Source organism: Saccopteryx leptura, chromosome 2 (genome assembly GCF_036850995.1).
Source record: "Saccopteryx leptura isolate mSacLep1 chromosome 2, mSacLep1_pri_phased_curated, whole genome shotgun sequence".
Lineage (NCBI taxonomy): Eukaryota > Metazoa > Chordata > Mammalia > Chiroptera > Emballonuridae > Saccopteryx > Saccopteryx leptura.
The window spans coordinates 242,849,536-242,874,133 of record NC_089504.1 but is presented as its reverse complement, the minus strand read 5'-3'; the positions used below and the strand labels follow the sequence as shown (position 1 = coordinate 242,874,133).

General features: G+C 47.7%; 1 protein-coding gene across 4 annotated transcripts; it reads right to left on the bottom strand.

The window, feature by feature from the left end:
- Positions 1 to 1,311: 1,311 nt before the first annotated feature.
- IQCD (IQ motif containing D) lies at positions 1,312 to 24,374 on the bottom strand. 4 transcript variants are annotated; one of them, XM_066370852.1, is made up of 5 exons: positions 24,272 to 24,374; positions 6,599 to 7,417; positions 5,366 to 5,599; positions 3,358 to 3,429; positions 1,312 to 1,821 (listed from the first exon to the last, which is right to left on the bottom strand). In XM_066370852.1, the coding sequence occupies exons 2-5, from the start codon at positions 7,322 to 7,324 to the stop codon at positions 1,498 to 1,500; spliced, it is 1,356 nt and encodes a 451-aa protein (XP_066226949.1). In that variant the 5' UTR covers positions 7,325 to 7,417; positions 24,272 to 24,374; the 3' UTR covers positions 1,312 to 1,497. The 4 variants fall into 4 exon arrangements, with proteins under 4 accessions (XP_066226949.1, XP_066226947.1, XP_066226951.1 ...); XM_066370850.1 differs by having other exon boundaries at positions 24,284 to 24,374; XM_066370854.1 differs by having other exon boundaries at positions 3,358 to 3,426; positions 24,284 to 24,374.
- Between the last annotated feature and the right edge of the window lie 224 nt (positions 24,375 to 24,598).

Below are 24,598 nucleotides of genomic sequence, written 5' to 3'. Positions count from 1 at the left end.
TCGCTAGTGAGTCCGCGGGGTCTTCCTGAGCCCAGAATGTGGGCTAGAGTTTCATACATTTCCCACCTTTTCAAAAACCAAAACCCAGTGACTAGGACTTGACCAAATGGAGGGGATCTGAGGCCAGAAAGTGACACGTGCATCTGGAGGGCGCTCAGGGTCGAGGCCTGAGGGGTCGGGGCCTTTCCTGCTCTGCTGCTTGTCACCTGGGTTGGCTCACTTTCAAACAACAGCAGAGCGTTTGCTCAGATGGAGTTGCAGCCGGAATCCCAGCATCCTGGTGGGTTTGGTGGGTCTGGACTTTGGACATCGCTTTGTGTCCATCTTCTCCTGATGAACTTGCAGAAAACACAGGCCTTTGCAAGACCTTAGCTGGCAGCCCCCTCACTGGCTCTGCACTGCCTCTTGGGGAAGGGAAGAGCAGAAACATCTGGGTAGCAGTCTGAGAGAGACCTACAGTGCCGGGACCGGGAATGGCCAGGACCGGGGATGCACGTGCAGCACGGGGCTGGTAGGGCCTGAGGGAAGCAAGTCAGCTGCTCTCCTGGCAAAAACACTTTGCGTTTTAAACATGCAGGATGTTTCAACTTCCTAGAACTTTTACAAAGAATTAGTTCCTCCCAGCTCTCATTTCCGTTATGCCCTCCCCATTTAAATAGACATGGGCCGGAAATACCTTTCTTTCCTCCTGACCAAACTAGAGGAGAGGCAACAGCCTGAATGTAATGATAAGGGGCTGCTGTGTCTGGGAAGACAGTTGGGAGTGGTGGGGACTGGGGCAGCCTACAGTCTCTGCCATCTAACAGGTGCTGCAGCTCAGCTCTAGAAGACATGCAGGCCCAGAGTAGCTGGATAATGAGACTTTTTTTCCAGAAAAGGCAGGAAGCTGGATTTCTGTGTGATGCTCCCTGATTTTTTTCGATGCTAGCAATGAATTTTAAAAAGATATATTATTGTTCAACTACCTGAGCACCAAATAAAGCCAATGTGAGGCAGCTTGTTTAGGCTTTTGGGACCCCTGAGCTCTCAGGCTGGGTGGGGGAGAGAGATGTGGGCAAATGGACAGTCCCAGGGCAGGTACTCAGGGCAGCCTGAAGCCTTTCCTCCTGGGATTCTCTGCCTGCCCCAAACCCACTGCGGGCAGCCGTGGTGGGCGATATGTCCACCGTTACCATGGTGCTCTGGGCTTGGACCGAGGGGGCTGCCGCTGGGGATGTGGCTCCCCGTGCAGGAGAAGGAAGGACAGGTTTTGTGCTGACAGCCTGGCCCGCACGCTCCCCTTACGGAAGCGGCATTTGCAGGCATGGACGTGCATACAGCCAACAGCCTTGGGTCAAATGAGATTTATTTGTAGGATGTGGTTGAAAATTATTTTTAATTTTAAAAAGTGTGAAAGCCGTGATCACAGGCGTCCCTGTCCCAGTGGCTCCCGGGCCTGCTCTCCGGGAGGTCGGCGCGGTGAGTGCGCAGGGCAGGGCTGGGCTGTGGGGCAAGGGCTCATTTCTTGCCCTTGGCTCCCTTCTTGCCCTTGCCCTTGCCCTTTTTGCCCTTCTTGTCCTTCGCTTTGCCCTTTCCCCGCTTCTTCTTCTTGGACCTGAGCATGGAGCGGGCCAGGTAGCCCTTCCACACGGCCTGGATGAGCGTGGCGGCACGGACCATGCGCAGCAGCTCCTGCTCATCCTCCATCCTCTTCTTGGCGTACCTCTCCCGCTCCTCCCGGATCTGGGCGAACTCCTCCACCAGCACGTTGTGTCTGAGCCTCAGCTCCGCCAGCTGGGCCTTCTCCTCCTTGTGGATGCTGTCCAGCTCCTCGTACTCCTCCTGGGGAGGGCCGGGGCCGGGTCACCAGGCGTCGAGGCCAGCCTGCCACCCTCCTCCGCGTGCACCCACCCTTCCCACAGGGGCTTCCACCCCAGCACGAAGCCCTTCTGCCTCCAAGGCCCGGATGAGAGTGGGAGAGGTGATGGGGTTCACCATAGCTCGCGGTGGGACTCAACTGAAATAATCCCAGGAACGGGGAGAGAACACAGCCTGTGGGTTGGCCAGACTGAGGAGGAATCCCAGTTCGACCACAGCTGGACAAGCCTTCATTTTTCCTTATCTGAAACATGAGGACAATTCCAAACCCAGGAGGGGGAAGGGTGGGAGCTGTGTCCAGGATTAAATGATGGGATGGACGCACTTACTGGATGTGGTGCCAGGCACACATGGGGACATAAAAAAATGCAAGCTGTTGCCACCTACGCTGTCTGTTTCACAAAGGCACTGTGAGTCGAGCTTTCTCAGGTAACCAAGTCCCACAGTTCTTCCTTATGTCTAACTACAGTCTCTCCTGCTGTATGTAAGTCACGCCTGCCTTCCTCCCTCCCTTCCACTAGTGCTTACCAAGCATCTATCAGAAGCGAAGCATTTGCAGAGGATACAGAGTTGATTGGGAACCCACCCCCCTCAGTGGGACCAGAGAGAGAAGAGCACAGCCTGTGGAGTGTCCCCATGCTGTAGCACTCGTGGTCAGCCAGCCAGACCCTGACTTGCCCTCTGAGCAGCACACCTGGCGTTGGACCACTCAGAGGCTGATGTCACCTCCAGTGCTCACCAGGTTTCCCTGGCCCGGAAACCAGGGCTGTGTGCCACTGAGATGGTCACAGAACTGGGTGTAGGGCGTATGGGCACCCGTGTTGTTGGCTGCCATTCCCCGAGCACTTCTCAGGGCCAGATCCTGTGCTGAGGACAAGCACTTGCAACAGCGGGGCCTCACTGAATCCCCACCATGGTCTCAGCGTAGGTATGACTGCCTCTTGATCACGTGCAGAAAAGGGCTCAGAAAGGTCAAGCCCCTGGCTTCAGGTCACACAGCTGGTGAGTGACACTAGAGTAGAACCTCCGAAGGCTAACGGGGCTTTCCTTCACTGCTGCGTCCCAGCACCTGGCACACCTCAAGCGCTCGGAAGACGCTTTCTGAGTGACAAGTGGTGGAAGCAAGCTCATGTCTCTGTCCGATGGGGAGGCCCTGGCTTGGGTGCTGGCAGGAACTGAGCAAGGAGGGAACAGAGTCTGGGATGTGGATACTAGATGGAGCCAGGATCACTGGGCCTGGTGTCAAGCACTTCTTAGTGGCTCACGCTTCACAATCCTTTCCTTCCCACCTCTCCCCTCACTGCTCCAGGCTAGACAAACCCTTGAGGCTAAAGAAGGGGCAGGAAAGGGCCTACTGCAGGCCTCTGTTCCAAGTCCTCCCTGGGGAGGCCCAGAACTTGGCCTAAACGATGGACTATCGCAGGGCCTCTCCTCCCATCCTCCTGTTCCTAGAGGATCTTGGGAAATACACTTGCGAGAGACATATGCAGTGACAAATACCTGCTTTTCACCCATCTCCATATCGTATTTCTGGATCCAGTTTTCGATTTCCGTCTCCACTTTATATTTCTTCTAAAAAAAAAGTCCAATTATTCATTGTTTGACGGACTAGAATGAACAATACCAAGCACGCTCCGCCTCAGCCAGCCCTGTGGTGGATGCTTTGCCTATGAATCCACACAAGGTAGTTTCTCCTCTATTTGACTGATGAGGAAACTGAGGATCAGACATGCTAACTCCCTTGCCCAAGGACACAGAGCTGGGGAATGGTAGAGCTGGCTTTGAAGCCAGCATTCTGGCCCCAGACCATTCTAAGCAGAGGGAGCAGCAGGTGCAAAGGCCCTGGGGTAGAAACAAGCTTGTTTGCTTAAAGAACAAGAAATTGAGTCCCTGTGTCTGGAATGGGGTGGCTGAGGAGGAGCATGGTCCCAGGGAGGGCAGGGTGAGAAGCTGTGTCACAGAGCGTCAGCAGGGGGAGGAGTTTGGATTCTAGTGTAAGGGCAAGGGGAAGCCATTGAATGGGTTTAGATACAGTGGAAGGATGTGATCTAATTTTGCTTTTCTTTTTTTTTGGGGGGGGGAAGGTTTGTTTGTTTGTTTTTAAATTTTATTTATTCATTTTAGAGAGGAGAGAGAAAGGGAGAGAGAGAGAGACAGAGAGAGAAGGTGGGGAGGAGCTGGAAGCATCAACTCCCATATGTGCCTTGACCAGGCAAGCCCAGGGTTTCGAACCGGTGACCTCAGCATTTCCAGGTCGACGCTTTATCCACTGCGCCACCACAGGTCAGGCTAATTTTGCTTTTAAAAGATCAGCTCCTGGGCCCTGGCTTGTTGGCTCAGTGGTAGAGCGTCGGCCTGGCGTGCAGGAGTCCCGGGTTTGATTCCCGGCTGGGGCACACAGGAGAGGCACCCATCTGCTTCTCCACTCCTCCCCCTCTCCTTCCTCTCTGTCTCTCTTTTCCCCTCCTGCAGCCGAGGCTCCATTGGAGCAAAGTTGGCCCGGGCAGTGAGGATGGCTCCATGGCCTCTGCCTCAGGTGCTAGAATGGCTCTGGTCGCAACAGAGCAACGCCCCAGATGGGCAGAGCATCGCCCCCTGGTGGGCATGCCAGGTGGATCCCGGTCGGCCGCATGCGGGAGTCTGACTGCCTCCCCGTTTCCAACTTCAGAAAAATAAAAAAAAAAACTTAAAAAAAGATCAGCTCCTGTGCATATACAAGAATGCTATTTGGCCATATAAAAGAATGAAGCGCTGACACCTGGGTGGACCTTGAGAACATGATGCTGAGTGAGAAAAGTCAGACACAAGGGCCACATTGTGTGTGATTCCTTTTGTATGAAATGTCTAGAACAGGCCAATCCATTGAGACAGAAAGTAGCCCCTATTCTGCACCAGCTCTCTATTATCTCGTTTGTTTGTTTTTTAATTGCTTTTATTATTTTTATTTACTTACTCGTTTTGAGAGAGAGAGAAGTGGGGGAGGAGCAGGAAGCATCAACTCCCATATGTGCCTTGACCAGACAAGCCTGGGGTTTCAAACCGGTGACCTCAGCATTCCAGGTCAATGCTTTAGCCACTGTGCCACCCCCGCCAGGCTATTATCTTGTTTAAGTGTTATAATAACACACAAAGACTGATTTGATCACTTTCATTTTAAAGATGTGAAAACTGAGCCTCGAAGGGAGTTAAGTAATTGGCCAGAGGTGTGTTTGCATCTTCAGTTCCTGTCTGGTATTCGACAGGGAGGGTTACATCCTCCCTGCAAAGCTCAGAGGAGTGAGGGAACTTGCCCAAGGTCACAGAGTGGGCGGGCAGCAGGACAGGAGAGCCCCGGCTCTCTGCCCCCAGGCCCGGGGCCTGTGTGCTGCACCCTCCTGCCTCCTGAGGGGTACTCAATGCTGGGCATCCTGGCTGGCTGGGGCAGCCCTGCCCTACACACCGGACCTCCCTCTGCCCGCCCCCTTGCCCAGTGGCTCCATCGTCCCCTCCTCCCTGCCTCCCTGGGCACCTTCCTCAGCGCCTGCTCCGCCTCCCAGTTCTCGTTGACCAGGTTGTGGAACTGGGACTGCAGCTGCAGCATCTCTTGCTGGATCTTGGCCACTCTGGCCTGTGAGGCCCGGAAGTCTGTCTTCTGCTGCTTCTCAGCCTCCTGCTTGGTGCGAAGGAGGCTGTTCTCCGAGAACTTGAGCACTTGGTGCAGGTGGTTTTTCAGCTCTCGGACCACAAAGTTCTCCTTCTCCACCTGGGACAGGAAGAGGAGAGACTCTGTTAATACCTAAGTGACCATTAGTCACCACAAGAGATAGTCACCACAAGAGAAGCTGGCCATTACTGCGTTATCACCAACCCCGATATGCACAGGGACAGCCTGAGTGCAGGCGAGGAAACGGAGGCGGAAGGGGATTGAGTTGTCGGTTCAGGGTGGTGTCGCTGAGCTGGCATTTGAAGCCAGGTCTGTCTGACCCAGAGCCCGGGTTCTGGACCACCCTGCTCTATTTCCTGGCAGGAGTGAGGGGCTCAGGCATGCAGAGTGAGGCCACCAGAGAGGCCTGGGACTTTGGGGGATCTCGAACCAGCCAGGCCTTTTCCCATCTCGGGATCTAGGTACACACACTCCCCTCCACCTGGGATAGGGTTCTGCAAACAAAGGCCCGCAGGCCAAGTCCACCTGGCTGCCTGTATTTGTAAATAAAGTTTTACTGGAACATAGTCCATTCATTTATGGGTGGCTTGTGGCCGCTTTCACATTACAATGGCAGAGTTGAGTTCAGCGGTTGTGACTGAGACCTCCTGGCCCCCAAGTCTATAAAGTGTTTACTCTCCAGCCCTTTGTAGACAAAGTGTGCCTACCCCTGGCCTGGAAGGGTGTTCTCTGCCTCACCTGCCTGGCTCGCTCCCTTTCATTCTTCATGTTTTGATTTTACCATCCTTGACCCTTGTGGTCTGAGTGCAGCTCTCCTATAGCTCTCCCTTCTAGCACTTTCTACTTACCCTTCATTGTATGTCTCAAAACTATCATTGAATCAGCTCTTTGAGACCTACCTTCCTTACTGTGAGCTCCATGAGGCTGGGACCATGTGGGCTTATTTATAAGACCTGGCATCTAGTAAGTACACAAGACCACATTCGTAAAATAAATGAAAACATCTACGTAAATCACTGGGAGGAGACCCAGCTGCCAAAAGATTTGAGCTGTTCCGTGTGGCTCCTTCTATAACTTGACCAATACTGTAAGCGATACCTCCGCAGCCCTGGTCTTCATCCTCTCCGCCAATTCATTTTCAAGACCCTCGATGACTTCTTGGTTCCTCATGTTCCGTTTAGTGATGTCCTGTATGAACTGAGCCTTGTCTCGAGCTTCCATGGGACTGGTGAGTAGCTTCTCAAACAGGAAACCCCGGAGCTCTATCAGGCTGTCGATAAGACTCTGGGCTCCCGCACTTATGCCCAGTGCCTGCGTCTGGAAGAGCCTGGTGGCCTGTGAGTTAGTGAGCAAGAGCCTCAGGATATTCTTGGTGGATTCTTTGACCTGCTGCATAAGTGGGGAGAGGCGGGACTTCTGCAGCTCTAGGGAGGAGCGGTGGTCTTGGAGCCACGGTTCCTCCTCGAAGTCTTCCCCCTGCAGCCGCCTTTCTTCCTCCTGCAGGTAACTGATGTGGTCCAGGAGGACCCTGCAGAGGTCCTGGTGTTCTCTCACCGCCTTCGTGATGTCCTCTCCCAGCACGTTCTCCAGGTCTTCTTTATTGGACGTTACGTATGACAGCAGGGTCACCAACTCCACCTTGTGGATGGTCTCGTCCAGTACGGACATGATCCTCTTGGTCTCAATAGTGGTGAGTTTGGTCATAGAGGGGACCAAGGGTTTTAGTGGGGAGGCTGGCTTTTTGGGTGACTCCGCCATCAGTCTTATTCTGCTGATGTGAGGGCCTTGGTAGAGAGGGACCACGGTGAGGATGTCTCCAGCCATTCTGTGAGCAGACTTCTCTGTCTCTGTATGCCCTGGGAGACAGAGACTTTGGTAGACTAGATGGGTCTCCCGCTTGTATTAGCTCTGGACAGCCTGGAAAAAGGAGGAGGAAGCAGTGAGCAGAGCTGTGGAGACATTAGTATGGCTGGTATGGCCATAGCAACCATAAACTTGACATTGAGGGCTCCTCTTCATGGCTCTGAAGCTTTTATACTCAGCCTCTCACTGAAAGCAGTTTGTAGCTTTGTGACAGTGTCAGGGCCCTGAGGATAGGAAGGCCAAGCGTGCAGGTGGGTCTTGGGCACATGTGTCAGGCAGGGATCAACCAGGAATGCTGACATCATTCTAAGTATTTAAATACAGAAAACTGGTCATACAGGTGATGGATGAGTTGAAAGGCCAACCAGGGCAAGGTAAAGCTCTCCCCTCCCACACCCCCAGCAATTGTCAGCGGCAGAAACTCACCACAGAGGGAGGAGGTACTGAGCTTCCAGATAAAGGTCACCCAGAGGAAGCTGGAACCCCAGCCATTTCCTGTCCAGGAAGAACTGCAGCCCCTAGGACCTGTGGCCACTGCCAGAAACATAACCCAAAGCAAAGAGGGAAGAAATACTCTAGATATTTTCTTTGTCCTACCAGGGGTCCCCAAACTTTTTACACAGAGGGCCAGTTCACTGTCCCTCAGACCGTTGGAGGGCTGCCACATACAGTGCTCCTCTCACTGACCACCAATGAAAGAGGTGGCCCTTCTGGAAGTGCGGTGGGGGGCCAGATAAATGGCCTCAGGGGGCTGCATGCGGCCCGCGGGCCGTAGTTTGGGGACGCCTGCATCTAATACCAATGCCTCCCAGAGGGTTGGGGGGGGGGGCAGAGGACAAGGACAGAGCAAATGGGACTAGGACTAGGACCACCAGCACAGCACACCTGCGCAGGTATTTAAGCACGGATTTTGAGAATTGGGGTGGAGTGAACAATGACTTCAAATGACTTTAAAATACAATGTTTAAAAACTGTTTTGCTTAGAGCAATGTCCTGATACGTCTAGGTTGCAGGTTCGATCCCTGGTCAGGGCACACACGAGAAAGAATCAATGAATGCATAAATAAGTGGAACAACAAATCGATGTTTCTCTCGCTCCTTTCCTCTCTATAAAAATAAATTAATAAAACATTGTTTTGCTAAATGCCACATAGAATCCTGGATTGCATTCTGGAAGGGGAAAGGGACGGTTAGTAGGGAAACTGGTGAAATCCAAAGGAAGTGGATAGTTGAATCACTAGCATTGTATCAGTGTTAATTTCTTAGTCTGGACAAACATGCCATGGTCATGTACAATGTTAACAGTAGGTGGAGCCCAATGAAGGGCATACAGGAATTCTGTGCTGCGCAACTTTTCTGTAAAGCTCCAACTATTACAACATAAAAAGCCTATTTAAAAAAACTGCTTCAGCCTGACCAGGTGGTGGCGCAGTGGATAGAGCGTTGGACTGGGATGCGGAAGGACCCAGGTTCGAGACCCCAGGGTTGCCAGCTTGAGTGCGGGCTCATCTGGCTTGAGCAAAGCTCACCAGCTTGGACCCAAGGTCGCTGGCTCAAGCAAGGGGTTACTCGGTCTGCTGAAGGCCCACGGTCAAGGCACATATGAGAAAGTAATCAGTGAACAACTACGGTGTCGCAACGAAAAACTGATGGTTGATGCTTCTCATCTCTCTCCATTCCTGTCTGTCTGTCCCTGTCTATCCCTCTCTCTGATTCTCTCTCTGTTCCTGTAAAAAAAAAAAAAAAAAACTGCTTCAGAAATATCTATGGGGGCAATCAGAAATCAATAATTTGCATTGCCTGCGTGACTGATGGCTGAGAGAACTATCTTTGCAGCAGCCCCATTTGGGTTCAGATTCTTGCTGGGGGACCTGGGGCTGGTTATCTATTCCCCCTAAGCCTGGGTTTCTTCAGCCATAAGATGGGGATCTTCAGATTCAATGGGAAGTTTCTGGCACAGGGCCTGGGCATGGCGAGTGCACAGTAAATAACTAATATTATTAGCCCAGGCTTCAGCGATATCCCAGTCTGAGTCTCTGGGCCCCACTGGAGATCCAGATGTGTCTAATGAATGCTGACCTTGGGTGTGACACATAATTTTGCTACAATCTTGGCTAGAAAGTCATTAGGTCCAGGCCACACACACAGCCCCTGCCCTCTGCACACAGCTCCTGCCCTCTGCACACGGCCCCTGCCCTCTGCACTGACCCTGCCCATCGCACCAGGTTTAAACTCATTGTGTTCTAGCTGCCGTAACTAGAGCAGACTGTGGACAGGATGTCTAGGCTTCCCATGATCTGTTTCTTCTTTGTCAGGTGATAGGTCCCCGATTTTCTTTTGAGAAATGCGTCCTCTCTCCCACTGCATGCAGTCTTAGTGGGACTTCCAATCAGAGCGCCCCGCTTTCTCCCTCCTGGGAACTCTGAAGAGGGACACAGAGGTAGGAAATGGTGGGGGCTGCCGGATGCCAGTGGTGGATTCCTGAAGATCCTGCTGCCAAGATCCGCAGAACCTCCTCAGCCGCTGTCCTCTCTGAGGGCCGGTTCGCTGCCAGCCTTTCTAGCACCGTTTTCTTCAGCCAGGGTCGGTTTCTATTGCTTGCCATCAGAGAACCCTAGCTGGCGACCTAGGCAACTGACGACACAGGATCGAGGGGGCTCCCGGGAGACCGTGGGGATGGAGATACAAAAGCCAGGGAGAAGGAAGTGGTATCTGAAGGCACAAAAGACGTCTTCTTCAGTTCACCAAACCAAAGAGTAAACAGGAAGGGGAGGGAATCAAAGAAACACCTAAAGCAACTAAGAACAAGGAAGAAGAAGAGCAACCAGACCGAGTGCTGAGGCAGCTTCATTCCTTGGCCAGGCAAAAATGGATCCCAAATTAGAAGCCTCTGGGAATATGCACCCAGAGAAGAGCATCCCTCCCATCCCCACCCGCTTCCGGCTCTCTTCCTTCAATCTCCTGAGTTCCTGTAAGGTTTTTCCTGAAAATGACGTTCTACGGACAGCCGTGAACCATCCTCTCTGAGGATGAAGGGTCTTTGCCCCATGGCCACAGGATGAATGGGACCAAAACATTTAACAAACACACTTCTTCTCCCCATCGTCCCCCAAAGCTCGCAGGCACACATCAAAACACCCAAGTTCTTTGGGGATGGCGGCTGGAAATGCAAGCGTGATGTGAAATGTTTCCAATTTGCTTTCAGCCAAATTACCTCTTTTGCTCTAAAGGGCAAACTTGTTTTCTTTGATTATGATGACGCCCATCAGTTCTCGACAGCTCATTTGAGTGAACAAGAAGAAGCCCGTGGAACCAGGATTGGGGGAAACACGTCTGATTCTGATGACAAAAATCACTGGAAAATCTCTTTTCCTTGAATTCTAATATGATCATTTCTTGTCCTTGTTAATGCCACCAACCTTAATATTTAAATAATTTCCAACTTCATCCTCTCCTTTGAAAATTCCTGCCCTGAGAGTTGAAGCAAGATTGTTAATGGATGGGGAACTTTAATTGGATCTTCCCTTTATTTGTCATTAATTCTGCTGATGAACTTTATAAATGGAAATATATCTTTATCATGCAAATTATTTCGAGTCTTCATTCAAGTGGGCTGGTTGGGTATTTTATTACTTTCACTCTCAGAACATTTTGAAGGAAAAAAAGAAAAGGTTTGAGGTAAATTATATCCCCCAACTTCCAGGGAAAAAGGGGAAGAAAACCCAACCTTACAACCACCCCACAAATCTAACAGGTGCGTGGAGAAGTCAGAGGGTGTTAAGAAAACTGGAGGAAGTGTGTGTGTAGAGGGGTCTCTCGTTTTAAGGAGTGCCATTTTAATATTGGTTAATTCTTGGGAACATACTCTGTGCCAAACACTATACTAAATTCTTTGCATGAATTAACTCCTTTATTCCTCACAACAACCTTATGAGGTAGGAGCTTTTATTACCTCCATTTTATAGACGAGAAAAGGGAGGCAGACGAAGGTTAGATGTTTTTATTAATTTACAGCTAGTAAGTTATAGAGCTGGGATTTCAGCCCAGGCCGGCTGTCTCAGGAGCAAGCAACCCATAACAATTCTGTCTGGTCTCCCTATTTTAAGATTGACTTCTCTGGTGGACCCAGAATGATTCTTTGCTGGTCTACTTTCTTTCTTTTTTTTTTTTTAAATATATTCTTTTATTAACTAATATGAGATGCTCCTTTTTTTCTTTTTTTTTCTTTTTTTAAAATTTTATTTATTCATTTTAGAGAGGAGAGAGAAAGGGAGAGAGAGAGAGACAGAGAGGGAGAGAGAGAGGAGAGAGAGACAGAGAGAGAAGGTGGGGAGGAGCTGGAAGCATCAACTCCCATATGTGCCTTGACCAGGCAAGCCCAGGGTTTCGAACCGGTAACCTCAGCATTTCCAGGTCGATGCTTTATCCACTGCACCACCACAGGTCAGGCTGCTGGTCCACTTTCAATGAATCCTGTTGAGTAGTCTTTTTTTTTTTTTTTTTTTTTTTTTATTTTTCTGAAGCTGGAAACGGGGAGAGATAGTCAGACAGACTCCCGCATGCGCCCGACCGGGATCCACCCGGCACACCCACCAGGGGCGACGCTCTGCCCACCAGGGGGCGATGCTCTGCCCCTCCGGGGTGTCACTCTGCCGCGACCAGAGCCACTCTAGCGCCTGGGGCAGAGGCCAAGGAGCCATCCCCAGCGCCCGGGCCATCTTTGCTCCAATGGAGCCTTGGCTGCGGGAGGGGAAGAGAGAGACAGAGAGGAAGGAGGGGGTGGGGGTGGAGAAGCAAATGGGCGCTTCTCCTATGTGCCCTGGCCGGGAATCGAACCCGGGTCCCCCGCACGCCAGGCCGACGCTCTACCGCTGAGCCAACCGGGCAGGGCCAAGTAGTCTTAACAGAAGTGTTTAAGATTCTGTTCCTATAGCAGCCAATCTCCTTAACAACTACAAATATGAATATTCATAGAAGTTGTTTTATATGTGTATGCACACACACACACACACACACACACACACAACTTGATCTTTCTACTGCTACAAAGTGCTCCTACTGGTGTTATGTTCTCATGGGGACACACAGGATTAGACACAGTTTGCAACAATAGAGCTGTTATCCCATCCCTTTCTCCTTAAGGAAGCTTATCAGAATGCAAGTGAGTGAGAGTGACTATGTTCTTTTAGGGGAAGCTTGAATCACCTCTCGTTGATTTTTATATTTTGAGTCAATCATTCCTAATACCTTGGAACTTAGTCTCAAGGAATTACTAAGACACATCTTATAACTGATCACAACACAGGGATCGTGGGTGGCATGATGCCGCACCATACAGATGAGGAAAGAGGCCTTCATGAGGGATAGAACTAGTTCAGTGTTGCCCAAGTCTCTCTCATTAGCATGCCACCTTTGTGATTTATGCCAAATCTATAGACCAAGTTGTACTGTTTTCAACTTAATTTTTTTAAGTATACTTTCATTCTTAAGTACTTTTCATTAAAAAGGAAACTTTCTATTTTCTCTGTAACTGAAAAATCTGTATCACTTTCCTTTAGGAGAAGATAATAATGTCTACATTCTGATATTATTTCATTCTAGCTAGATATTATTACAGCAGGAACAATGAGTTTGAGACCTCATCTCTGTTGTCAAAAAGCAAGGTTAGCAAGTGGTAGGGAGATGTCAAAAACATACTACCCAATCACTAATATCAGGAAGGAAGGAGGGGCTGTAACTACTAATACCATGAATGTTCAAAGTACAGTAAAGAAATATTATGAACAACTCTATGGCCACCAACCTGATAATCTAGATGGAATGGGCCATTTCCTTGAAGGACGCAATCTACCCAAACTGATATAAGGAGAAACAGCTAACCTGAATGGGTCTATATTTATTTTTTTAAATGAATCAATAATTAATAACCTTCTACAACAGAAAGCCACATGCCTAGATAATTTCACTGGTGAATTCTACCAAATATTTAAAGAGAAAATGATACCAATTCTCTGAAATCTCTTTTATAAAACAGAAGCAGAAGGGATACTTTCTAACTGATCCTATGAGGTAAGCATTACCCTGAAACCAAAATAGACAAAGACATTATAAGAAAGGAAAAGTACAAACCAATGTATCTTATAATATAGCTGCAAAAGTCCTTAGTAAAATATTCTCAAATTGAATCCAACAATGTATAAAATGTATTATCTACCATGCCAAGAGGGGTTTATCCTAGGTCCGCAGGCTGGTTCAACATTTAAGAATCATTTAGTGGCCCTGGCTGGCTGGCTCAGTGGTAGAGCATCGGCCCGGCATGTGGAAGTCCCGGGTTCAATTCCCGGCCAGGGCACACAGAAGTGCCCACCTGCTTCTCCACCCTTCCCCCTCTCCTTTCTCTCTGTCTCTCTCTTCCCTTCCCACAGTCAAGGCTCCATTGGAGCAAAGTTGGCCCTGGGCACTGAGGATGGCTCCATGGCTTCCACCTCAGGTGCTAAAATAGCTCTGGTTGCAACAGAGCAACACCCTAGATGGGCAGAGCATCACCCCCTAGTGGGTTTGCCGGTGGATCCCAGTTGGGCACATGTGGGAGTCTGTTTTTCTGCCTCCCTGCTTCTCACTTCAGAAAAATTAAAAAAAAAAAAAGAATAATTTAGTGTAAGCCATCATGTTAAGAAAAGAAAAAGGGGGCCTGACCAGGTGGTGGCGAAGTGGATAGAGTGTTGGACTGGGATGCAGAGGACCCAGGTTCGAAACCCTGAAGTCACCGGCTTGAGTGCAGGCATCTAGCTTGAGCACAGGGTTGCTGTCTTGAGCAAGGGGTCACTTGCTCTGCTGTAGCCCCTGGTCAAGGCACGTATGAGAAAGCAATCAATGAACAACTAAGGTGCTGCAATGAAGAATTGATGCTTCTCATCTCCCTTCCTGTCTGTCCCTATCTGCCCTTCTCTCTGACTCTGTCTCTGTCTCTGTCAAAAGAAAAAAATATATCACTAGATATAGAAAAATATTTTGACAAATGCCAGCACCCATTCATGATTGAAAAAAGAAAGCCTGACCTGTGGTGGCGCAGTGGATAAAGTGACAACCTGGAAACGCTAAGGTTGCTGGTTCAAAACCCTGGGCTTGCCTGGTCAAGGCACATATGGGAGTTGATGCTTCCTGCTCCTCCCCCCTTCTCTCTCTCTCTCTCCCTTCTCTATAATGAATAAATAAAATCTTAAAAAAAAAAAAAAGAAAAAAAAAAGAAAAAAGAAAGAAAAAACCCTACTCAGCAGATTAGGAATAAAATGGAACTTGATAAAGGGCATTTACAAAAAACCTAACATCATACTTGTGAGGGAATAGGAGTTTCTGCCCCGAGCTCAGGGATAAGGCAAGGACGTACCCTCTCACCACGCCTGTTCAACACTGTACTAGAAATCTTAGCTAATGCAACAAGACAAGAAATGGAAGTAAAATAAATGTATACAAGTTGGGAAGGAGGCAATAAAACTATCTTTCTTCACCAGTGACATGATTGTTTATGTAGAAAATCCCAAAGAAGCAACAAAGACTCTCCTGGAATTAAAAACTACAGCAAAGTTGCAGGATATAAGGTTAATATACAAAATCCTTACTAACACCAAGCCGAGACTTTCTCACTGATGAAACTGGAATGAAGAGACCTGAAAAGGGTCTTCGGCACAGCCTGCTCACCCCAGGAATCAATGTAAATCACTTTAGTGTCATGTGTGTACACCTCTTCCAAAACCAGACAAACACTTCCTTAGTGCCAGCCTTCTATTGAAAGTCCACATGTATTTCTAGGTCATTAGATATTTCCTCATTGATTTCTTAGCTCTGATTGAGATCTTGTGCCTTCAGGACTCCATTCTTGGTACTTCCCATGGCTTGGGGGGGGAAAAAAGAAGACTGCTTTCAGCTAAGATGTGAGAGAGCTCAGAAAGAATGGTTTGGGGTAGGAAGTATGGCTGGGGTGGAGAAGGCAGAGTTTTTACAAGAAATAGAACTCAAGGCCTTTGTCTCTTCTCCCCTAATCTTGTAATTTGTGCACAATTACAGAATGAATAAAGCCATATTGCGGAATTCACGATTTGTGTAGCTGATTTCATGTACTTGTGACAGTTGTCGTGGTTTTGAGAGGTACAATGTCCACCCCACCCCCACCCCAGTGCCCCTGGCACCTAACACTGTCTGCTTCATCCTTACACTGATGTTCTATTTAGGACTCAAGGAAGTCCCTAATGTGTAAGGAATCGCTCGGTTCTGATTCCACTGCCTCCTTGCTGAGTTAACAGGCAGAAGCTGTCTCTTTGAAGGAGCAGAAATTTTCCTTTTGGCCTCAGGAGGGTCCCGTGGTCTGCAAACCATATATCCAGCCTTCTTCAGAAGAACTCTCTCTGCTTATCTGAGCCTTCCAAGGAAGAGAGGGATTGGGAAGTCTTCACAATGAAGACTGGTATCCCAAGTATCTACCATGGAGGTTTTCAACTGGTGTGCTTCAAAAGGCACACTGGTGCGCCTCAGGACTTTTAAAACATGCAATACCTGACTATTTAGTCAGGCCACTGACCTATTTACCCTTAGTTGTCAAATAATAATAATAATAATAATAATAATAATGCCAACACAACCATAACCGTCCAATGTGAACAAATCAAAATTATACCTCACTTTTTTTTGTCAGATTGTTTAAAAAATGCGTGTGCCACGAGATGAAAAAGGTTGAAAATTGCTGATCTACCACATAGTAGGTGCTCAATATGAAGCGATGGCAAACCCAGAAATCCTTGTTGTTTCTGTTTTCTCACAGGGAGGTGTTGGCACAATAATGTTATTTCAGAGAACGGGTTACCTCCTGAGTCAGAACCAGAAAACAGCATCATATTTTAATCGTGGAAATGGTGGGCCAAGGTTTGGCCCGTGGGCTGTTTTCCATCCCTGGACTCGGGACTTGGTATTTTAAAAGAAAGGGTTTAAAACTAATTTGCTTTTTCAGAGTTTCGTTAGCTGCATCTTTGCTATCACCATTTTTGAACTATTCCGCAGTGCTCTTTTGTCCTTTTTGAGAACCCGTATTTCGTGGGTTATACTGAGTTTGCAAACGATTCCCAGGCTGGTACTGTTGTGGTGAGCGCGCTGGAAGTGTTAACAGGCGGGATCTCAACCGTGGTGACGGCTCTGTGGCTGTGACTCCAATATGGTCCAGTGCTCTGGAGACAGAGGACACTGAACAGTGACCCAGGTTGGGAGGGAATGTGTTCCCAAGGACAGATTTCTAAAATGCTGGTTACAATGAAGAACTCTCTGCCTGCCACTGGCTACAGCTGTAGCCAAGCAAATTCACTTGACTTCCTGGGCCCTCATCGCTGAAAGGGAAAGAAAAAAATGTGAGCCTGTTGCACAGTGATTAGGCTTGTGGGTTCTGGTGTCAGATCAATTTGGAGTTCAATCCCAGCGCATCACTGTTACATCCTTGCTGTGTGGCTTTAGGCAAGTCAAGCAACCTCTCTAAGCTGGCTTCCTTATCTGCAAAATAGAGACAGTACGCGGACCCAACCATGACAGGACAGTGAATATGAAATGAAGTCCTCGTTCAATAATGTTTAAGCATTTATCACTTTTATTATGACCTCAAATATGATATATTGTAATATCAACATGTGGATACTTCTTCAATGAGAAGATAGTGTTTTTTCTCAAAACAGTATATATGTCTTTGTGAGAAAGGTTTATAAGAGCCAAAATGGAACCGCTTTTTATTCCTTTTGACTACTTGTTTTTTTTTTTAATTTTTTTTAAAATTTATTCATTTTAGAGAGGAGAGAGAGAGAGAGAGAGAGAGAGAGAGAGAGAGACAGGGGGGAGGAGCTAGAAGCATCAACTCCCATATGTGCCTTGACCAGGCAAGCCCAGGGTTTTGAACCAGCGACCTCAGCATTTCTAGGTCGACGCTTTATCCACTGCGCCACCACAGGTCAGGCTTGACTACTTGTTTTTAATGTTTCTGGTTTCTACATTCTACACCAGGGGTTGGGAACATTTTTGTCCGAGAGAGCCATGAATGCCACATATTTTAAAATGTAATTCCATGAGAGCCATACAATGTTTAACACTAAATACAAGTAAATGTGTGCATTTTATGTAAGACCAACACTTTTAAAGTACAATAAGTCTCTGAATTCTTTTTAATAACGTTGTTATGCTGTTGCTAACCAATGATGAATAAAGTACTTCTTACCATTAATGCGACTTCTGGTGCTGCATGGTTTTGCTGATGGCTTTGTAGTCTGGTTGATACGTGGTGAGGTTAAGCTTCATGCAGGTGTTGAGACTTCCATCTGTTAAACGTGATCGCAGGTTGGTCTTAATGTTCTTTAGATGTGAGAAAGACTGCTCACATGCATACATAGAGCCAAACATTGTCAGTACAGCAATACTCACATGCTGCAGTGTGTGGTATGTGATGGGAAGCGTGTTCCAAGTTTTGACAATCAGCTGGTCCGCAGGTTGAAGTTTTTTCATTTCTCTGCACTTGTGTTTGCTTGCTGTCATGCAAGTCTTTCCAAATCTTCATTCAGTGACTTGAACTTATTCACCCACATGTCTGAGGCCTTCAGGTCAGCAGCTTGTAGCTCAAAATCTCTGATGGAGACACCGGGGATGTAACTCAGGTCGGCGCTGTCCACTGAACACTTGTGTGGATAGGTGATGAACTTAAAAAGACGAGTGCACTCACGAAATTCTCCAAAGTGTGCTTTGAATGACTGCAGGAGATTAGATGTGAAGCCCGCTAGCTGCTGGAGATCAAGATGTTGAGCAGGGTCACTTGCTGTGCATGCATCTTTAAACTCTCCCAGTTTTTCAAAGTGTAGTAAACGACCTGTTTCAGTGTTGGCAATGAAGAGTTCCAGCTTGTTTTCAAATGCAAACACTACTTATTGAAGGGATAAGACTGCATTTCCAACGCCTTGCATTTTCACATTGAGCTGGTTTAGATGTTCAGTCATATCCATGAGATAGTAGAACTTCAGAAGCCACTCAGTGTTAGCTAACTCAGGATGCTCGATATTTTTCATTTCAAGAAAAGTCTGGATTTCACTCAGACAAGCTGCAAAATAGCTGAGCACCTTCCCTCTTGACAACCAATGCACATTGCTGTGAATAAGCAGACCAGGATAATTATTCCCAACTTCATCCAGCAGTGTTTTTTTTTTTGTTTGTTTGTTTTTTTGTTTTTTTTTTGTTTTGTTTTGTTTTTTTTTTCATTTTTCTGAAGCTGGAAACAGGGAGAGACAGTCAGACAGACTCCCGCATGCGCCCGACCGGGATCCACCCGGCACGCCCACCAGGGGCGACGCTCTGCCCACCAGGGGGCGATGCTCTGCCCATCCTGGGCGTCGCCATGTTGCGACCAGAGCCACTCTAGCGCCTGAGGCAGAGGCCACAGAGCCATCCCCAGCGCCCGGGCCATCTTTGCTCCAATGGAGCCTTGGCTGCGGGAGGGGAGAGAGAGAGACAGAGAGGAAAGCGCGGCGGAGGGGTGGAGAAGCAAATGGGCGCTTCTCCTGTGTGCCCTGGCCAGGAATCGAACCCGGGTCCTCCGCACGCTAGGCCGACGCTCTACCGCTGAGCCAACCGGCCAGGGCCCATCCAGCAGTGTTTTAAACTGGCAATCATTTAAAACTCAGGCAACAATAAAGTTGACCACCCGAATGACCAATGACATCACCTCACCAAGCTGCTTGCCACACATCTGAGCACAAGGCGCCTCCTGATGTAGGATTCAGTGAAAACTTAGGATGGGTCTCTTTTCATGTTCACGAAGAAGCGCTACGAATCCTCTGTTTTTCCCCACTATGCACGGAGCACCATCAGTACACACCGAAATAAGTTTATCCATCGGTAGATTTTTTTCTTTAGCGAACTCAGTGAAGACTTGAATAAATCCTCCCCTCTTGTTGTCTCTTTCATAGGCAAAACAGCAAGACTTTCCTCACGTAGTGTATCACTGACAGCATACCTTGCAATCATGCTGAACTGTGATAAATGGTTTATGTCTGTTGACTCATCCAAAGCGAGAGAGAAAATGGTGCTGCATTGATGTCCTTCACTTGTGTTGCCTCAATTTGATTTGCCATCATGATGGTATGATCGTGAACAGTTCTTGCCGACAGAGGCATGTCTTTTATTCATTTGATTATCTTGTGTTTATCCAAAAAGTTGTCAAAAAGTTCATTGGCAACATCAAGCATGAATGTTTTGGCATACTCCCATCTGTGAATGGCTTTCCGTTTCTCACAATTGCTAAAGCACCAGCAAAGCTAGCCGAATTCCAGTCACCTTGTTGGGTCCAAACACAGAGTTCCTGCTGACTAGCTTGTACTCTGCACAGTAGCTCTTGACATGCTTTCTTCCTGCTGTCCCCGCTGGATATTTTGATGCAAATGTAGTATGGCATGTGTCGAAGTGCCGCTTTATATTTGACTGTTTCATTGATGCAATTTTATCATTGCATATTAGACACACTGTAGAACCTGCTCTCTCCACAAAGGTGAATTCTCTGTCCATTCCTGCTGAAAAGTACGATACTCCTCATCTTTTTTTCTTTTAGCCATCTTCTTCGTCAAAAGGGTTTCTGGAATTAGCTAGCTGACTACTTGATTAAAAGGAGGGAAGTTTACTTCCTGACCTCACAATGACCCGTGTACATTATGCATTATCCAATAAAAATTTGGTGTCCTGGAGGACAGCTGTGATTGGCTCCAGCCATCCGCAACCATGAACATGAGTGGTAGGAAATTAATGAGTTGTAATACATGAGAATGTTTTATATTTTTAATGTTATTATTTTTTTATTAAAGATTTGTCTGCGAGCCAGATGCAGCCATCAAAAGAGCCACATCTGGCTCGCAAGCCATAGGTTCCCGACCCCTGTTCTACATTATCCATGTTTTTCTGTGAGTGATGGAGGAGAATAGAGACCCATTAAACTACTCACCATTCTCCAGTTTCTTCCTCCTTACAAATTAATTCATCATGATGTTTAATTCCTCTTTTGGTTAAAGTGTAGCTTTAGAAGTTGTTTATTTCAAGTTATATCCAATTGTGGATAGTAACATGTTGGTTGCTTCAGATAGAAGGAAGACTTTTCTAGTAATAAAGTTAGAGTTCTTCTAAAATAAACTTCCCTTGCTTAAAAAATATTTAAATCAGAAGCTTATAGAATGCAAAACACTGGCCTTTCCTGTTTGAGAGATTATGTTGAAGAAGTGTTTTTTTTAAACCGAGGGTTGTACCTTTTTAGTGAAATCAATTTGCCAGTTAAAAATAAAGAGAATAGAAAATATTAGAGTGCATTGCATGTAGTAAGTATTCATTTGTAATTAAGCATGTGTCTGCTGGGTCGAGAAAGAAAAAGTATTTCATTGGTTTGTGGTCATAAAAAACAACCTGTGTTCATAAGCCTTCCTGTTAAAGGCATTAGATTGGTTATAGGATGTAACCTGCTGCTATTATTGATATTTGAGAGTTAAGGTCAAAGAGATACTTTCTCCTGATTCTTTGTATTTCAAATGATCTTGATTTGTAATTGCTTTTGCTTTCAGTTCCAGTAGGGCCTGAAGGGAAAAGGAGTGTGTGTGTGTGTGTATATGTGTGTGTGTGTATGTGTGTGTCTGTGTGTAGCTTTTGCCTTGCATAAAAATACCAGTTTCTCTCTCTCTTTCTCTCTTTAATTAAGTGAGAGGTGGGGAGGCAGAGACAGACTCCCACATGCACCCAGACCAGGATCGACCCAGCAAGCCCACTTGGGGGCAATGCTCTGTCTTCTGGGATGCTGCTCAGTTGCTTGGCAACTGAGGTATTTTAGTGCCTGAGGCAAGGCCATGGAGCCATCCTCAGTGCCCAGGGCCAACTTTGTTCAAATTATTTCAGCCATGGCTGTGGGAGAGGAAGAGAGAGAGAGAGATAGAAAGGGGGTGGAAAAGTAGATGGTCACTTCCCTGGTGTGCCCTGACTGGGAATTGAACCTGGGACATCCACACACTGGGCCAGTGCTCTAATGCTCAGCCAACCAGCCAGGGCCCCAGTTTCTCAATCATCACATTATTGACATTTTGGGTCAAATAATTCTTTGTTGTGGAGGCTGTCCTGTACATTGTAAGATGTTTGGCAGCATTTCTGACCTCCACCTACTCAATGCCAGTAGCACACTTCTCCCAGTTTCTGACCCATAGGAGACAAAATGTCTCCAGATATTGCCAAATGTGCCTGCGGGGGTGGGAGTGTGGTATGGGGGTGTCCTAGTTGGGAAACACTGGGCTAGACCACAATGGCCTTGCTCTGCTATATAACTGCTGGCCTCCCCATCCCAAGTCTAGTGCCCCTTCCAGGTTCAAAGGAAGGCCTGTTCAAGTCTGGCCCAGCTCTATCTGACAGGCTGACATTGTGTTATTTAAAGCCACCATCAGTTACAGAACCAAGATCAGAGTCACAGATGGTATTAGGAGACCTGGGTGCACGACTCGCCACTATCAGAGGCTCTGGAAATAAGTCTGGGAAGACTCTTATCTCTCTGTCACCTGGAGGTACACCTGTGCTAGCCACTTCAAAGGAAGCTGGGTGAGGATGGATGATTTGATATATGAGGAAGCTTTTCGGAGAGTTAAAAGCCCTCTTCAAAGGGAAGTGTTATAATATGTTCAGGCATGGCTCAGGAGGTACATTGGCCCCAGTGCCCTAAGCTCCTCTCTCCTACAGAAAAAGGAAAGTGTGTAGGGGCAGCTAGCACTTGAGCAGGCAGGAAAGACTAACCCCTTTAACTGCATGTTTCACTGCTGACCAAGTGAAAACCCCAGGCTAAAACTCTGGCATTTATGTTGGACCACATATGCCTGGAATGGGTTCCTGAGGGAGGCCATGGGCAGAGCCAGGGCAGAGCTCTGTCTGAGGTGCCCTGGGTAGCCCAGCCAGCTCAGAGGTGGGGTGATTGATCCTATGATCCTGCACATTCTGTTAGAGCTGCTTTCAATCAAAAGGCCGTTTGGGGCTTTCTGAGTGACATCTGGGAAAGGGATCAGCAGGCTAGATCCTTGGCTTCTACTAACAATGTTTTTATATTCAGACAAGACAAGAACAGTGTCCTCAGAACTCACACCCCTTCTTATTCTTGACTTTCCCACCCCTTTCAGTCCTTGACCTTTTGCCCTGTCTTGGCCTGGTAATTCTAGTTATGAGTCTCACTTCCTCTTGATCACCTTACAGGGGAACTACAGGATGAGAGAGTCTCCCTGATTCGGTTAGAAAATTCAGCCATCACAGCTTTCTTCATTACTTTTCTAGGAGAGGGTTTGTTGACCTCCTCACTCCATCATTCAGGAAGTGAATCTCTGCAGGTGTAATTTCACATTTTATCCGTATTTTAGTATTTGATTAATCTCTCTCACACACATTAGACCAATTCCATGAGGGAAGGAATGAAGTTTCTTTTATTGACTGCTCCACTCCTGCACCCAGTAGCAGGCATAGTAGGCACTCAGCAAATACTTGTTAAATATATGAACATTTAGAGCATGGAAAGAGATAACTGTTGGAACTATACTGCTCACAAAAATTAGGGGATATTTCTTTTTATTTATTTATTTATTTATTTATTTTTTTTCATTTTTCTGAAGCTGGAAACAGGGAGAGACAGTCAGACAGACTCCCGCATGCGCCCGACCGGGATCCACCCGGCACGCCCACCAGGGGCGATGCTCTGCCCACCAGGGGGCGATGCTCTGCCCATCCTGGGCGTCGCCATGTTGCGACCAGAGCCACTCTAGCGCCTGAGGCAGAGGCCACAGAGCCATCCCCAGCGCCCGGGCCATCTTTGCTCCAATGGAGCCTTGGCTGCGGGAGGGGAAGAGAGAGACAGAGAGGAAAGTGCGGCGGAGGGGTGGAGAAGCAAATGGGCGCTTCTCCTGTGTGCCCTGGCCGGGAGTCGAACCCGGGTCCTCCGCACGCTAGGCCGACGGGGGATATTTCAAAATGAATATGAAGCAATAAAAAAAAGAAGCATTTGATTTTTTAAAATTAAACAAGAACAGAAAAGGAAATGACAAGTCAAAGAAAGTTGTTCGATTATGCAAATGAGATGCAAAACCAACTTTTATTTCATATGCTGAAAATACTGGGGTATCTGCACGTTCCCTAATCCCCTAATTTTTGTGAGCAGTGTATTTTAAGCAGGAAGAGGTAAAACTGGATGTATTTTTTGGGGGGATGCTACTTTTCACTGAGCACTTACCTTGGCTCTATGCCAAGCTCATTTAATCCTCACAACAAACCCTGGGTCTTCAGTATGTAAATGAAACCACACTTTAAAGATAAGGATGGGAATTAGATTTTAAAGTTAGCACCAAAGGCAAAAATTGGCATAATCAAAACGACCTAATTTAAACGCATTCAATGGAGATGCCTTTCATTGCATGCTTACCCCGGAATGTATGGCCGTTGGGCGGAATGGTAGGGCTTAAACACCATAGGTGAGTGGACCAGTGCGGTCCGCCAAAGAGTTAACTACCCACCCTGATGTTGTATGAAAATTATAGAGTCTATAATATACCCTACCCTCTTAACCCCCAGCATCTATGTTTGACTTGAAATTAGTTAACTACGATGTGACTCTACTTGACTCCACGTTTCAGGCATGAGAAAGGGGGACCATGAAGATGATAAGCAGAGGGACAGAGTGCAGGCAGGGACACTGAAGATGTCCAGTGGTCCTTGTAGACAGGGGCTGGAGAGCAGGGACCTGGGGCGGGAACGGGATTGCACTGGGGGCTCACTGATTCCTCAGAGAGCTAAGAGATAGCAGATTAGACGCCTTTCCGCACCTCCCCGTCATCCACAGCCCTTCCGCACCTGGTCACTCACCTGCTCCGAAGGTTCCGGGTTTCTCTACCCAAAGCTACCTACGAGGGTGTGCGCGCGTGTGTGTGTCGTGAGTGTGTATGTGTGTGTGTGTGTGTGTCCCCCGTCCTGCGTTGCTAGGTTACCCGCCAACCTCAGAAGGCGGGACTCAGAGCCTGACTGATTTTCCTTTTCACCATTTAATTCCGCGCAATTACTTTCACCTCAAGGCTTGACCAATCAGGGGCACGGTCTCTCTGACTCTCTCAGTTGGGCGGAATGTGTAAGGCGGGCAGGAGGTGAGGGGAAAGGGGCGGAGCTTCTTAGTCCCGCCCCTTC